We start from the raw sequence: 16,708 nt of genomic DNA on the forward strand, positions 1-16,708 counted from the left end.
CCTACATATTTTTGTTTAGGAATATAAGCATGTTAACATGCTCGCGGGTCAGACGCGAACGCAGCCTTGTAACTGTCAGTCCAGCAGCAGAAAACACCAGCTCTGACGGGACCGAAGTTGCGGGGATGCAGAGGTATTGTCGCGCTAACTTTGACAGGAACCTTCTTCCATTCACTTTCCACCAGTCGACAGGGTGGTATTTCTCCCACATAGTGATATTCAATTAAATGCTTCAAGACTCACAGTATGCAACACAACGTCCTTTTGATCGATAACAATATAAATTGATCGACGCATTTCTTAACGATCGATTATCGAGCATCGATTAATTATGCCCATCCCTAGTCTTAACGGAGAGAGGCAGGCGTCTCTCTGTGTAACGTCGGGTCCAACAGCATCCCCCATTGTCCTCTAGTCTCTAGCGGGCCAGCAGTTGGAGTCGGCTCTGGGCGGTCAGCTGATTTGGTAGGAGACTGTAGATCCCTGAAATAGATTGCTGCATCCCACTAGGATGAATATCTCATTGGGCTTGTCATGAAGAATTACTTCCTAGTACAGGTTAATAATGCATACACAGTTGGTACACAGGCACAGTAGGCCTATACTTGGATGTTTTTTCTTCCGAGAGCTCTCCCAGGAGGTCGGTTTGAGCCCTGATGAATATTTAAAGATTAGACGACAGAAAAAACACACAGAGTAAGTGTTTTTGCCGGATAAAAGTACAGGTTTGCATGACAAAAGATGGTGGATGATTAGACTGCAAGGCAGGGCCTCTTGAGTATAGGATGACACTTTACGAGTGCCGTAGTGGAGCAGCGGCCAAACAAACAGGATATGTAGGAGAACCGGAGGGCTCTTCAGGCTCCATTCAGCCAAGTCCTACTTCCATATTCACTCCGACATTCACGTTCACTTTCATATTCATCCAGACAATGGAAGTCCCGGGGCCGCCGTGGAACAAGAAAGCCCCTGTGTGCCCTGCGGTGCGTTTGTCCCTCTCTCTCGCCTTCTGTCCGCTCCCCGTTCAGGTCCTTATCCTCTCTGCTCCCTTGAGCGGCGGTCTGTTTTAGACCTCGCTCCAGGAGCCGGCCGATGAGCGACCGCAAACGTCCGTTTGAGGCTTTTCGTTCAAACAGGTGTCGAAGTGTCATTGTTTTTCATCCCTCCCGATAACTAGAATACTTTCCATTGTTCTTTTTTGTTTGTTATCTATCAAGTAAAGAGCCGTTGGACTAGCTGAAGTTGCTAACCATTAGACCTTTTTTAGCAACAGTAGAATGTAGGCTATCTGAGATTCGCTCTCAGCATCGCTCCAGCCCCAATGTGTTTGTGAGTATGTTATGAGTCTGTTAACAAAGACTGGATGTCACTGTAGACCTACTGGAGCATGAATGAGGTGATTCAGCTCATGTCGTTAATTCACCACTCATCAATGGAGTGATTCAGCCCACGTTGGGCCTGGGTACAGTAGATAGTCCAGACACAAGGCTGCTCTGCTTTCGTTGCAAGAGTCATTCTTATATTTAGCCGTGACAATGAAGCAGGGTAGCTTAAGGAGTCTATTGCTTGCGTTTCCTATCCATGCTGTTGGGAAACGTATGGAAAGTCTACATTAGACCCCATGTTGGAGAATAGGGGTCCAAGAATTAACTTACAATTATAGGATATATTCGGTTGTGAAAAATGAAGGTGATATTTTATTTCAAATTTCCCTCGAGCACAAACTTTCTATGCTCAAAATCAGATATATTTCATTCTTCGTTCTCAGGATTTAATTCTTCATCAATTAATTGAATGCACGCTTAAATTAATTGATGAGGCCTAAAGGTATGATAATTAATTTCTGCCACTTGGGGTCTCAATTTTAAAAAAACAATGACGTAGTTTAATGACATGTTGAAGTAGCGTGGAATCTGTTGTCGGTTGGGGAGTTGTGTATTCACCACTACTGCCGGTGAAATTTTAGCTGATGACTCAAGTTTGATTGTGACTCTGTGTATTTATTATTATTAGTATTAAAGTTGTGGCTACCCAGCTAGCTCTAGCTAATGTAACGTGGAAATCAAATTAGATTGTGGGGTAGCAATGTTATAGCACGTTAATGTGTGGTATAAACAATCATACAAAACAACTATCAGCGAGGTTGAAAGTTGTTATACCATTATAACGTTACCGATGTACCGTAACATGAGGTCGGTGGCTGGCATGAGTCACTTGTTATAGTAGCTTGATGTAGTAAGCTAGAGCGATATTCAAAGATCATCTCAGTAAGTGAGGTCTCTACTGATTACTGTTCACCATGTTTCCCCAGGGGTTAGGGGCTGAAGGGGGGATGACGCTAGGAGATGAAATGCACCGTTGCCTTCCATGAAACTACAGATGCCTCTGGGTTTGAACATTGCCGAAAACATCAAAAACTCAACCAAATACATAAATCAGGTCTAGTTGTTTGAAGTGGAAGTGTTGCATGATATACCCTTTAACGGTAATTATTTTCATTATATCGTGTTCATCATGGGCAAAATATTAATTAAAATATTAATTTAATTTAACTTAATTCGTTTGCAATACGAAGGACATAATTCCCAGAATACATTTGATACTACTACCACGTGTTTCTTATATGAGCTAATAATCATGTTAACGTAGAGATTAATGTTTTCTTTGTTTTGAATGTAGAACACAAGCGGCCATGTTTTGTGATTCATCATGAATACTCGCGACCAGGTTAAGCGGCCATTACGACGCTCCCCCAAACATGTTGACTTCAACCCTCAACAGGAACCTGGTTGTGCTCTTTTAGGCCAAAATAATAGCCGGTTTGTAGCACATTTATTTAGCGACAGACTATTTCTTGTTCTAACTTTATCCTAGAATCACGGCACACCCTGGTAGATTTCACTTGACTGGAATCGTCCGTAACACGAGAATGGGCGAGACCCACAGGAGAGGCTGAAGACAATATTATCCTCAATGCAAGGTCTGTCCGGGAAAACCCGGGCTCTATTCGAACATCGACAGGCTGTGTACGCATTTCAATTTTATCTTTCTCACCCAAGGACAAGAGTACGTGGGATCATATGAGACGGAGCAGTGATTTATAGGCCCACATGTCATGTCGGTCCGTCTGTGTGAAGCATGAACGCAGGGGCGGCCAGCCCATGTGGAGCAGAGGAGAGCAGCAGCAGAGTGAGGTGGAGGTCCTACGGGACGTCACATGGAGGCCCACTAATAGTCTCCTTCTTCGCCTATTGCGCTCAGAACGACAACTGATGCACTGTGGAGCAGCAGCTCCAATGCAGGCCCGGCGAGGCTGATTTATAACTCCTTAAGCGGACCAGTGTGGTGCATCAGGCCTCTGACTTCTCTGCCTGTTAGGGTTCGATAGCTGCTGGACCCAAGAGCAGAACACAGGGACAGGACTGGAGTTGGAGTAATGACAATTATTATTTGGAGCAGACCAGAGGTGAGGCAGAGGGCAGGTTGGAGAGTGGGGAGCTTCAGGCTGGAGGGAGTGAAGCAGACAGGCTGGAGGTGGTTAGACACCTCACAAAGGTTAGACACGAGATCTCAACAGGAGAAGAACGACTGGTAAATGTTAAGAAAAAACTGGAGCCAGGTACGAATATCAACCAGTGAAGTACGATCGGGCGATGACTGCAGGGATATGAGGTGTATTAGAAGGGGAGATAAGCTGATGCAGACCTGGTGTGAACAGTTGAGGTGTGGCAGGCACAGCACAGAGACAGAGAGGGGGTGAGGCCGACACAGGGGGAGACCACACAGCACCACAGCTGTGGCCATGAGTCTGCCTTACATCTCTGGAGGAGGAAGGCTTTAGGTTTTCATTCCGTACCCTGCACTTCAAATATACACATTATTAGAATAACAATAATTATATTATTATTATAATAATACAAATAATAATAATAATTATTACTATTATAGTATTATAGTATAGTAGACTAGTACTAGCAGGAGCATATCCAATTTCCGCGTACAACAAAACCTTCCTATTTCTTTTGAAGCCTGCTGGTTCCTCCTTAGAAGAGGCAGGCGGCCTGAGTGCTCCACTTCCCCCAGTGGGTCATCGGATTCCTGGGATGTTGTTCATGACAATGACTCCAGTAGAGCAGGCAGATTCATCCACTCTCGGGAGGCCTGATGCCTGGAACCGATGAGTAAGCGGTCCGTGATTCCCAGCATGGGACATACAGGCGTGGCCCTTTCTGGGGTCCAGGGAACCCCCCCCCACCCCATCCCCCGGTGCAGGTGTTGGTGCAGGGAAGGGCTGGAAGTCCCCGCTGCTGACAGAGGTCCGGTGCCCTTGAGATGGACACTTGGCGAGAGCTTCCACGGCAGGGGGGACAACAAGAGGTCGAGTCAGAGAGCAGGGACAGCTGCAGGAGCACTGCGAGACATACAATCCTATATATCCAGTGAGATGCAGCGAACATCGACCTGGAACAGCATACTTGTGCTCCAGTCCGCTGTGGCCCTCCTAGTGAAGCAGGTCTCATGTTCATGGTCATGTGTGCTGATCAGTGGCTCGCTAGCAGCAGCAGTAAAGAACACCCGGTCTATTTATGAGAAGGACCGCATTGAAATCAATGGGGAGCCAGCCAAGGAAAATATAGGAATGACTTTACCATAAACAATACTTTATTAGTTTTTAGTAAATACAAGCTGGGCTGTTTAGTGAGAAAAAAATGTCATATGAGGTCAAACTCAACGAAGTTTTGACAGTTTAACTTTTCATGTAAGAAAAAGTGTGATGGTTTTTCCTCCCACAGCTCTATCTACTGGCTGTCTGATACATGATATATACATGGTGACACACACTGTTGGCTTCTCCATCAGGGCAGTGACAACACACTACCACAAACAGACACATGCAGTTCTGAGATAATATAATCAGTAACCAATGACAAAGAAAGAAGAGCTTAAGTAGTTACTTGACAAACCAGTACGAGTTGAATTTGTCCTTGGAAACACCAGACAGCTTTGTTCCTTTCCTGTGTGGAAGTGCTACATGGGCAGATGGCTTGAGCTGTTTAGGATAACTTCCACTCCTAGTTGCCCTTATTCCCTCTTTCTAACAAAGCTTCAAGCAACGGGGCAGTCGACTGTCCACCTGTTCACTTAATTTAAAGTAATTAATTATCATATAAAAAGTAGATATTAAAAAGAAACAAGCACAGTGAAGTTAAACTGAAGAATGACAGAGAATGGTGGAATTCAGTAAAGGCATCACTTTTAAGGTCACATTTTTTATTATTTATGTGGTGCGGTACACAAAAATTATATTTCCTTAAGATATACAAAAATATATACTATTGTTTAAGTTGAACATGCATTATTCTCCATTATTGATGTTATCAAAAAACATCAGAAATGTAATATAAATGAGTCCTTTTATCATGGCCTAACGGTCCTCTCTCTTTTTGCAGAGTGGATAAAGCGTTCTCCAAGGCCAGAAGCATATGGTGAGTTAATATTTGATTGTATTCCCTTTAATGCATTTTTAATTAAGCCTTGAGGATGATAAAAAAAATCAGCACAGACAAATATTTAGTTTCAAGCTGTTCAAAGCATGGTCATGGTTGTGAACAGAAAGTCAAGATTTACCCGCAGTACAATAACTTGTAGGTGTCTGACAGTCAATGGTTAGTTGGTGCGACGGTCCAGTGGTCAGATATCAGTAAGATAAATGAGCCAATGACAGGACAGAGCAGCACTCAGCCACCACACCAGATGGGATACACAGGTGGGACTTACATTCCTCACTCACACACTCAACCTCGCAAGCACACATACACACGCACGCACACACACGGGGACACACACACACACACACACTCACACACACACACACACACACACACACACACACACACACACACACACACACACACACACACACACACACACACACACACACAAACACACACAAAAACAAACAAAAAGTAAAACAAAAGATTGCATCATAAATAAACCCCCCAGCCTAATTGCATTCCTAATACTGTTGCCACGGCAACCTGCGACAGGTATAGACTACCTCTGCAGTGTTGGCAAAGGCTTGAGGCACGTGGATCCTGCTGGGCAGCTGAGCAAGCAGCACCGCCTTAGATGGGCCAGTGCTCCTCCTCCTCCTCCCCTGCCTCCTCCTCCTCCACCTCCACCTCCTCCTCCTCCTCCACCACCCAGAACTTCCCTCTCCTTGGGGTCATGGATGGCTGGCGCCCACCTCCGTCCTCCTGAGGATTACCTTGGTTCACCTCCTGCTGCCCCTGGGAGGGAGGGAGAGAGAGAGAGAGAGAGAGAGAGAGAGAGAGAGAGAGAGAGAGAGAGAGAGAGAGAGAGAGAGAGAGAGAGAGAGAGAGAGAGAGAGAGAGAGAGAGAGAGAGAGAGAGAAGACTACTGCTACCACTGCAGCAACATGGACAAACGTTGAAGCTGGGACAGCGAGGAAGAGGAGCAGCTAACAACTAGATGAAGAGGGCTGCTGGACGTCAGCTCAAAGGAAATGAATGGACTCGAGCTAATGACATAATTTGATCAGGAGCAAAGGAGAGTGAAACAGTGAAGCATCTGAATGCTGATTTAAAAATGGCTGCATGATTATATTACCAGTGCGGTGGGTCCTTTTAGCCAGGGTTGATGAAGAAGAGGCACGCTTCAGAGAGGACACTCAATTCATCTAACGACAATCCTCCAGAGGATGTTCACCGATTGCCCTACAACAGACCACTGCTGTTATAGAATTAGAAAGGCTGAGCATCTGTGAACCAGAAACCAACAAAAATAACAGAAGAAGAAGTAAAGAGTATTGAAGAGAGGAATTAGATAAGAAAGTTCTTTCCCTCCTTCTTAAGCCAAAACAGAGAGTCTATCTGGGAGAGCCAGAGACAGAATTAATGTGAAGGGGAGCTGCAGGTATGAGCCAGCTACAGGATCAGTAGTCAGTGAGGAATTGTTAGGCTAGCTAAGACTCTTTACAGCAAATAACTGTGAGCAGCACACAGCTTGCAACATGCCCTGTTCTCCTTTTCGAATCGGAAAACCTAGGAGATTTTGGTGAGTTCATTTTTAAGCTGAACACATTTCGCTAAACTTTTGAATTGGTTTGTATACGTTCAACCGACAGCAGCTTTTGATAATTCATACAAATGGCTCTTGGGTAATACTTAATGATGTTATTATATGAGGCCATTGTACGGAGAGCATCTGTTCTCACTAAAATGTTCAGCTTCCCAACTCCCTGTACTTGTATTTGATCCAGAGAGAAGCTATGAGACTTTATTTCCCACTGGTACTAGACCACAGTTATACACAATGTGTTGCTATTGTGATGTTGCTGTAATGTTGTGATATTCTCATGCCTTCCATGGAAGGAGAACTCTCCTTCTAGTTTCCCACCTTCAGAGGTCATTAGAGAGTATTTGATCAGGCTTGGATGTTTGCTGGAGTCAAGGCCTCCGAATACTTATGACTGTATTCCACCCGCTCCAGAGTGGGTCTTTGCCCACTCTGGAGCTCTCATTGTTTTGAGAAGGATTGTTCATTTTATATAAAAATTTCAAGCCATTATTTAATTTTTTTTTTTTTTTTTTTGTATTGAATATCCTTTCTTGTGGCTCCCAAATTATTATTTTCTATTCTTCATGCAATTTTTGGTCAGCTAATTGAGAACCATGTAGCGGGTGGCCTCGCGATACCAGCCAATCAGAGATCTCGTTAGTTGTGCTTTCTAGTTACTTTGTTAAAGTATTTATAACCTAGGAGAAGAAAAACGCGTTGGCACTGCAGTGTTTACAAGCACACACTTGTTTACTGCGCACCAACAACCAATGTTAGAGCCACCCTCAAGCCTTTTGATCAGTTCGGCAAAGTAGATTTGTGTAATTGTTTAAATGTTTCCACCCATTTTTTGAAAAATGAAATCTGGCAGATTGTCCCCAGTCTCTAAATGTGCGAGGCATTTGGAGACTGACTTGTCAGTCTACGTAGACAGTTATGAGCTTGATCTTCAAACTTGGTCTCGGATCAGAGGGGGAGGACTCTAGGACTGTAATTGATTGTAAATCCTCTTCTTGATTCACTTTCCTGTTTTAAGGGAATGGGAAAGGCTGGTTAGGATGGATGACAATAGTGAAGTATTGCATAAGTAGCTGTTTATCTCTCTCTCTCTCTCTCTCTCTCTCTCTCTCTCTCTCTCTCTCTCTCTCTCTCTCTCTCTCTCTCTCTCTCTCTCTCTCTGTCTCTGTCTCTACACACACACTCACACACACACACACACACACACACACACACACACACACACACACACACACACACACACACACACACACACACACACACACACACAAACTCGCAGAATGGATTAGTCAGCCCTCGCAGCCATTGTGCAACGTCCTGTCCATCCATGAGGATAACTGCCACGCTGTCCGGGTGGTTCACCCAGCCTGCCCTCTGTCAACTCACCACACATACAGTGTAAGAGCAGGATTCTCACATAGCCCAGCACCATGTTAGCACTTCCGTGATGTCCCCATGATAGTCTGCAGTGCCTTTGTCTTATATCAAGGACAGAGATCCATGGAGGCTGGACGGAGCTCCAGCCAAACACAATGTCTCTTTGGTAACGAAGGCTGTCTGAGAAATGCATCCAGGCACAGCCACACTTACAAGAGTCATGGTTCATAGGTAGGTTGCAGAGAGATTATAGCCTAATGTGAAAGTGTAGTATATAGACCAAATACAATTTTGCCAGTAGATAAGAAAATATAGCAACCTAAAGAATCTAAGGGGAAGGTGTACACCAGGCTGAAGCAGAGAGGTCAGAGGGCAGAAGGCAGACATACTGAACATATGGTTATAGTGAGGCAAAGGTGAAGGTGTGATTGAGGCCTAGTGTGGGCATAACACTGTGTCTCTTGACAGCTGAAGGAACATACTGGATCGGACCAGGTACAATTAGGAGTGAACAGTAAAGGACAACATGTAGGAGATGTTCAACTCTGCGCACCTTGCCAGTGCCATTGGGCCAGAGTCTGCTCCTCTGTGATATTGGTTCAGTGTCTGCCCTCTAGTGGACCAAGTTTGCATACATACCTATATAGGTATTATATGAGAAGTCTGGCTCTCTCACTTCAATCTCTTCAGCTGATGACTAGAGAGGTAGAGAAGTCACCTCTGGCTCAACAAGGCTGTGTTGGTTTGTTGTTTGATTAGGTTTTGCCTGGGATCAGACCTACTTGTTATCTTTTCATAGTCACATTTTTATGATTGCCATATGACCTTGTATTTCATATCTCCTCTCATGTATCTGAAGCACTGAAGACTAATATCGAAGACATTCTTAAATCCTAGAGCCATTTCCTCTCCGCCCTCTTGAGTCTGACTGCCTGATATTTTTTAAGGTGTCATCGCGCCCAGAGTTTCCTGTCGGCGTACAAGGCTTTGCTGTGAAGTGTGTCAGCGTGCATGACTGTCCCTTCAGTAGACTGTTGAAGCCGGGCCTCGCGTCTCCTCGCACCCTTGTGTGCTCATCTGTCCACGTCGGGCTGAGTCGTCTGGAGGCTGGGGGACACAGCCAGACAGCGACCTGTCGCGTCCAATCAGCACACACCGTCTCTGTGCCATCGCTCTCTCTCCGACCAAATACTGAACCCAAAGTAGACGAGACAGCTCCGACACCCTGGCTTCTCCGTACCGCCTGCCTCGATAATCTTAACACTTGCACAAAAAGGTTTCAGCATTGAGCCTGGATCAAAGCAGACCTACGGAGACAAGCTGTCGTGACATCTCCGTTTCACCTCGTGTCACGCTCGGAGACGGCGCGTTCGCGGGACGCTGCCCAGACTTGTCTCCCTCCCTGTAGTAAGAGGTTGATTCCTCACTGCGGTAAAAGGATCAGGTGTCGCCGCTCTGCGGCGGAAGTGTCTTGGAAAAGATGTGTTGACGTGTTTGTGGGGGGTCTCCGGGTGCGGGCCATGATGATGATGATGAAGATGATGGTGGTGATCTGGAAGGTTGTGATGAAGAAGATGAAGATGATGGTGATATACTGATGGTTGTTGGGATGAACATGATGATGATGATGATGTTATGATGATGGTGGTGGTGATCAGGATGGTTCTGTTGGTGATTGTGATGGCGATGATGAAGATGAGGATTATAATACTGATGGCGTTGCTGATGATAATGATAGTTATGATGATGGCGATGGAGATAAGGATGATGATGAAGATGATGATGATGATGATGATGATGATGATGATGATGATGATGATGATATTTATCATGATGATGACGGGGATGATGATGAGGATGATGATGATAGTTATGATAATGGTGGTGGCGATGATGATGCTTGTGATGATGAGGCTGCGGATGATGGTGTTGTAAGCCGGCAGACAGCAGATGCTGAGGCCGTCCCCCGCGCAATCCCTCTCTACTTCCTGTTCCCATTTGTTCGGTGCCAGCTCTAAACCTCTCCTGTGGGATTAGAGATGTAATCCATTTTCCTGCACTATGCCGGGGTCTTATCTTTACTGCAGTTGTTGTTGTTGTTGACATTGTTATCTGATTCCCGTGGAGGATGTGCGCTGGCGGGATGTGTTTGCGAGCTCCACCAGGGTTTCGTAGAGTTTAATACAGCATTATGCATTAGCGAATCCCCCCCCGTCCTAATCAAACAGAAGATCAAAATTGACTCCCTGTATGCAGGGCTCACTCCCGCCTGGTTAAGAAAGAAAAATGGTCTCATCTGGGTCGTGATTTCCCCAAGGGGCGTAGGCTCCTCTAAGGAGTAGGTTTCCCTGGACATTTGGGGAACAGAAAAGCCCCCCAAGGCCAAGGTGAGATTGAGGGGTGATGGGGCCCATGGGTTATTCAGAGAACAGCCGTACCTGCCTCTTTTCAATGCATACGATTCTACGGCGAGTTGTGGGGGAAACGTATCCTGGGCTGAACAGCCCCTTCTTAAGGAGTCTCCCCGTGGCCACGGAGCCCCCAGTTCGATTATTTATACCCTCTGATTTATGTGGGGAGACGCCATTTTGGTTACATGGTTGCACCAGCCTCGTTCTGCCCCTATTGTTTCTAGAAATAGAAGTACATCCACTGCTACTTTCAAACAAGGCCACCTTTGTGTCTTATCATTCATCGCTCTTGAGGTATGTTTAAGCAAGGTCCTTCATGCCTTATCTATTGTTCGAAATACACACTTTCCCTGAGAACAAAGACGCCTTTAAGGCTTGAGTGCTGTCAAATATTTGTTGATGCTAAATTGCTACTCTAGGTTGTCGATTGAACAGAACAGAAGAAACCCTCCATCTACTGTTATTTCTAAAACAACCATTAAGTTCAAATATGAAGGGCATATATCCTTGGTTACATGCATGGACGTCGCTCCCACTATTATGACAATTATTTTGCTGACAAAACAAAAAAATAATAATAATGGTAGCAGAGGTAAAGGAAATTCACTGATTCAGATCAACAGAAAAAAATACAAAAGAGTGAGGAGGACTACATATCTGATAGCTCCTGACTCCCAGACGCCTCCCTGTTTAATGTGAATGTATATGCGTGGCAGATAGCGCAGCGTGGGCGTGTTCCTCTTCCTACCGGCCGCCTAGGGTGACCGGGCAGCAGGTGACGAAGCCTTTATGCTGATCTGATCCGAACAACTTTGAAGTCTGAAGTCAACGTCCACCATCTGAGCTCAGTGTCGTCACCGTGATGTGCCGTGACACAGGTGTCAAGGGGGCGAGCAGGGGTAAGGGGGGGGGGGGGGGGGGGCAGGGGGGTCTGAGGGAGGCGGGCGGGGCTGAGGAGGGGCAGGAAGCCACAGCTGGTCCTGTGGAATATTGATCCACTCACAACATGCCCAGTCCCTTCATTAGACGTCTGGCGTGATGCTTCACAGAAGAGGCTAAAAACTAGATGACTGCTTTTACCATTGTTCGAACGACACGTCAAAAGAAACAGGAAAGTCTTGTCCGTTTGGTCACAAAATATAATTGATAATAATGTGACCGTACGTACTAGGTTCCTATGGAAGTGTGGTTGACTTTCCTTTCTAGCTTTAATCACAGTCATGATGCATACACAAGGGAAACAGTTGAGCACACCCACGGACACTCCCTGCTATGTATTCTTAACGCTGATGGCTGGCTCCCAGAGAGAAAGGGTCGGACTGGAGACTTTGCATAGCAAACAAATGATGGTGCGTGCTAAAAATGGATTTGTTTGAGACGGCACTGTGCGTTTCTAACAACTGATGAATAAGACCTTGAGCCCCGATGCAGAAAAGACACACTGCAGACTCAGAAGATCTGATGAGAGAGCATAATGTCACATAAACACATTTCCTGGATTCATCCTGAAATAGTGACAATGACAGAACACAGCACATACTTTTTTTTTAAATGGTTGAACAATAGCTTTGTGTCACGTAAAGCCGTATGATATGATAAGCTGTGATGAACCGTGTTTCCTTATGCAAGCAGGGCCTGTGAATAACCAGGCTGATATATATATCACTGCATCTCACTGCTCTGAGCAGAGAGAGATATGTACACATCTCGCTTTCTTCATGGTGGTTTATTTATGGACCATATCTTATGTATATCAAATACATAAATATATATATAGATAGATCGATTTATAACTGATGACAAACTAATCAGAAGCTCACAGTGTTTTGGAGGACGTAGTTGGAAGCAACCATATAGGTTTAATGTGTAAATAAAGTCAATAAAACCTCCAGAAGAATAAATTACCCTACTTTTTCCTCTCTTAGCAGAATTGGGAAGAATGTCACACTTGATAACATGCCTCGCGGCGAAGCCAAAGCTTCTGGATAAGAAGGCAGAGAGAAGGCAGAGAGCAGAGACAGCTTGTGAAATAGAGAGAGTAAGAGAGAGAGAGAGAGAGAGAGAGAGAGAGAGAGAGAGAGAGAGAGAGAGAGAAATAGTAGCAGAACAAGCGATTGAGAGGCAGAGAGTAAGAGAGAGAGAGTGAGAGTGAGGGGCAGAGAGGGAGAGAGAGAGAAAGTGAGGAGCAGAAAGAGAGAGCGTGGGGCAGAGAGAGGGAGGAAGAGAGAGAGAGAGAGAGAGAGAGAGAGAGAGAGAGAGAGAGAGAGAGAGAGCTTGTTACTCTTAAGGCTAAGTCAGCCGGGCCTCTCAGAGCCTAGTGGGTGAGGTGGAGGAGGAGGAGGAAGAGGAGGGAGAGGGACAGGGGTGGATGAAGGGTAGGGATGGGTTGTAATGAGGATGACCACAGGCCATTTGCACCGGGCTAATGAGATGAGGATTCCCGGCAGCAGGAGGGGGCGGAGGGAGAGACAGGGAGGGGATTTAGAGCGCCACCCTGGTGGTGGCGGTGGAGTGGGGGGGACCATTGTCTCTCCTCTTTGGAATGAAGGCTTTGCAGACGTGACTCTAAAATGTATTGCGCAAGAGTTTACCATTTTGCCAGTGTGAAGGAAATAGCAAAGTTGTGATGAACAAATGGAACGGATCTCAAACCTCTGACAGGCACGTCTTTCATCCTTGCTACCTGTAGTAGGCTAATTGTGTGTGTGTGTGTGTGTGTGTGTGTGTGTGTGTGTGTGTGTGTGTGTGTGTGTGTGTGTGTGTGTGTGTGTGTGTGTGTGTGTGTGTGTGTGTGTGTGTGTGTGTGTGTGTTTTTGCGTGAGTGTGAGTGGTTGTGCCTCTGTGTGTGTGTGTGTGTGTGTTTGCATGTGTGTGTGTTTGTGTGTGTGCGTGTGTGTGTTTGTGCTTGTGTGCGTGTGCGTGTTTGTGCAATAGAGCGATAGAAACGGCAGGCGCAGCAAACAAACCTCAGATCTCTAAATTCAGTTTCATCTCTAAATGAAACTGAATTATTTTCTTTTCTCTTGACCTAATAAAATATTCATTGTGTCTGTGTCAACGCAGCGCTCTTAATGGAGAACAGGAGCGTAATCATCAATATGTGATGCATACACACACAACGCACAGTACACACACCGCACACACCAACCCACACACACAGTGCACAAATCTATGGTTGTTCCTGAGTTGTGTGCTTTGTTTAAATGGTAGGTTCCTGTAATTGCTCTCCTAAATAAGGGAAACTCTACTTGACACACTCTGTGCATTAGCCTAAACCCCCCGGGGGATTGGCGGTGTGTGATTTAGCGTGGAAGCACCGCTATCGACATTAGTCACAGCAGCTCTGCGGGGAACTGGAGAAAGAGGAGAGGCAGAGTACCAAGTACGCGCTCGCTGGCGCTGGAACCACAAACATTTATATATTCGGGATTAAAAAACAAAGTGAACCTCTTTGTGGTCTCGTCCTGACATTTGATAACAGAGGATGTATGTTTGTCTACCTGTTCAAATGACATCACTAAATATATAGTAGTTCCTGAATGGAAAGTTCTGCGGTGTGTGTGTGTGTGTGTGTGTGTGTGTGTGTGTGTGTGTGTGTGTGTGTGTGTGTGTGTGTGTGTGTGTGTGTGTGTGTGTGTGTGTGTGTGTGTGTGTGAGAGCATCTTTGAGTTAAAGGGATTGTATTTCCTCGTGTCTGGCTGATGTGGTTGCCGCGGCAACAGCCCAGGAAAGCTTGTGAGGCGAAAAACCCATCAAAAAACCCTCTCTCTCTCAGTCACTCAGTCACTCATTCTGTAGCTCACTCTCGCGCTCTCTCTCTCTCTCTCTCTCTCTCTCTCTCTCTCTCTCTCTCTCTCTCTCTCTCTCTCTCTCTCTCTCTCTCTCTCTCTCTCTCTCTCTCTCTCTCTCTCTCTCTCTCTCTCTTTCTCTATCTGTTTTCCGTTCTCTGTCTCTCTCTCTCACATGCTCTCTGTGTCTCTCTTTCTTTGTTTTTTTCTCTCTCTATCTCTTGCTCTTCTCCATCTCTATCAAGCCTCATCCCTGTCACCAACGCAGGGGTTGTGGGGGAGGGGCTCGCAGTTTCATTGGAGTAAGGAGTGTGGAATGGGTTGTGGTGGGAGTAATTGGGACATGGGCGTGGAACCACAAGTGTGTGTGTGTGTGTGTGTCTGTGTGTGTGTGTCTGTGTCTGGGAGAGGAGTGCGTGTGCCTGATCAGTTTGCGTGCCTTCGTTTGTGTGAGCGTGTGTTCACATGTCTGTGACCCCAGGAGAAGAACAGGAGAAACGAAGTGCACTGACGGCTTAGACAGAGCTCTTGTACGTGTTAGTCTGTGTGCGTGTGTGCGTGTGACACAGAGAGAGAGGGCGAAAGAAAGAGAGCGAGAGAGAGAGAGAGAGGGGGGAGGAAAGAGGGAGTGGCGGGAGGAGGAGGAGGAGCTGTAGGAGAAAGACTAGTGGCCTGGGTGGGAGTGGGAGGGACGGCTGCAGTCAGCTGTGTGCGCGCTCTGTGGGCAGGTGCTTTCCACTGAACTCTCTGCTGAACACCACGGGACCCTGGCTACAGGATAGGAGTGCGGACGAGAGAGAGAGAGAGAGAGAGGCTGAAGTGGAGGAGAAGCAGAGATCGTGAGTCATCTGTCCCTCCCCTCCCCCCCTCACCCGGGGCTGATCTCTGTTTGGACGTCACAGAGGAGACACACTCTTGAGCCGCGGCAGCGTGAGTAACTTTTGATGCTGCTGCTGCGAGTGGCGGGTTACACACACACACACACACACACACACACACACACACACACACACACACACACACACACACACACACACACACACACACACACACACACACACACACACACACACACACTCTTAACTCACACAAACACACTATCACACAAACACACTATCACACACACACACACACACACACACACACACACACACACACACACACACACTCTCTTTAACACACACACACTGCTTAATACTCTTATGTGCGCTGTACCCAGACCGTATCAACAACGCGTCTGATTTCTGTAGTGCCTCTCATCGCCCGTTTGGAGAGAGCATTGTTATGTAAGGTTGCCGTGGAGTGAAGCACTCCTCACTGACTGACTGACTGAGAGACGGGACAGCTGTACGCGACCCAGTGACTCCAGAGAGGGAGGCACAGAGAAAGAGCAGGCAGGTGTGTGTGTGTGTGTCTGTGTTCTGAACTGCTTGTGTCTATGTAGCGTGCAGAGTGGCGCGGCGGACTGGGCCGCTGGTGTGTGTATCCTTGTTGTTATTCCAATGCCCTGGTAGCGTGGGGACGGCTATGTTGAATGGCAACATGTCCTATTCATAGCATCGTGATAATGACAATGCATTACCATGTGTTCCAATTACAACTACACATCTATGTTACTTACACCTTGATGGAAAGTGTGCGCAGGGTGTGTGCCTTTGCCTGCGCACCTTTGTGGGTGTGTTTGTGTGGCTGCAGGATTTTTCAGTATTTTTACATGTGTGTGTGTGTGTGTGTGTGTGTGTGTGTGTGTGTTGCATCCATCCACTGTGTCAGTTGTAATTAAGAGCTCAGGGCGGCTGAGGCCCTCCCATGGGAGCGCTGCCAGGCGGCCCTGCGTCACCCACTGCTCCGTTGAGCTGCTCACACTCTGACAGGAATCAGATTGGTGTTGGGGTTTGTATTACAAATGTATGACAGCCTCTGAACCTACTGGACACCGGGGGTCAGAATCGCAAGGCTTTGATTCCCCATGGGAACGGTCCTAAAGGAATGCCTTTTGGTCCAGGTGCAGCCATCAACAAAGACAGTCCGTCA

The 16,708-nt window shown here is 46.4% G+C and overlaps 1 protein-coding gene across 12 annotated transcripts in view; it reads left to right on the plus strand.

Annotated features, from left to right (window-relative positions):
• Positions 1–16,708, plus strand: part of rap1gapa (RAP1 GTPase activating protein a) — a 55,042-nt gene that overhangs the window by 15,845 nt on the left and 22,489 nt on the right. For 8 of the 12 annotated variants that reach the window (XM_030359004.1, XM_030359040.1, XM_030358988.1 and 5 more), the window contains one exon: positions 5,451–5,486. Coding sequence is in view for 6 of the 12 variants with exons in the window: in XM_030358988.1 (XP_030214848.1) it covers positions 5,451–5,486 (36 nt within the window). In the remaining 6 variants the exon portion in view is untranslated. Of the gene's footprint in view, positions 1–5,450; positions 5,487–15,362; positions 15,605–15,905; positions 16,073–16,708 lie in introns of those variants that run through there. The other 4 variants (XM_030359011.1, XM_030359048.1, XM_030359020.1 and 1 more) reach the window with 2 other exon arrangements.

This window comes from Gadus morhua, chromosome 1 (genome assembly GCF_902167405.1).
Source record: "Gadus morhua chromosome 1, gadMor3.0, whole genome shotgun sequence".
NCBI lineage: Eukaryota > Metazoa > Chordata > Actinopteri > Gadiformes > Gadidae > Gadus > Gadus morhua.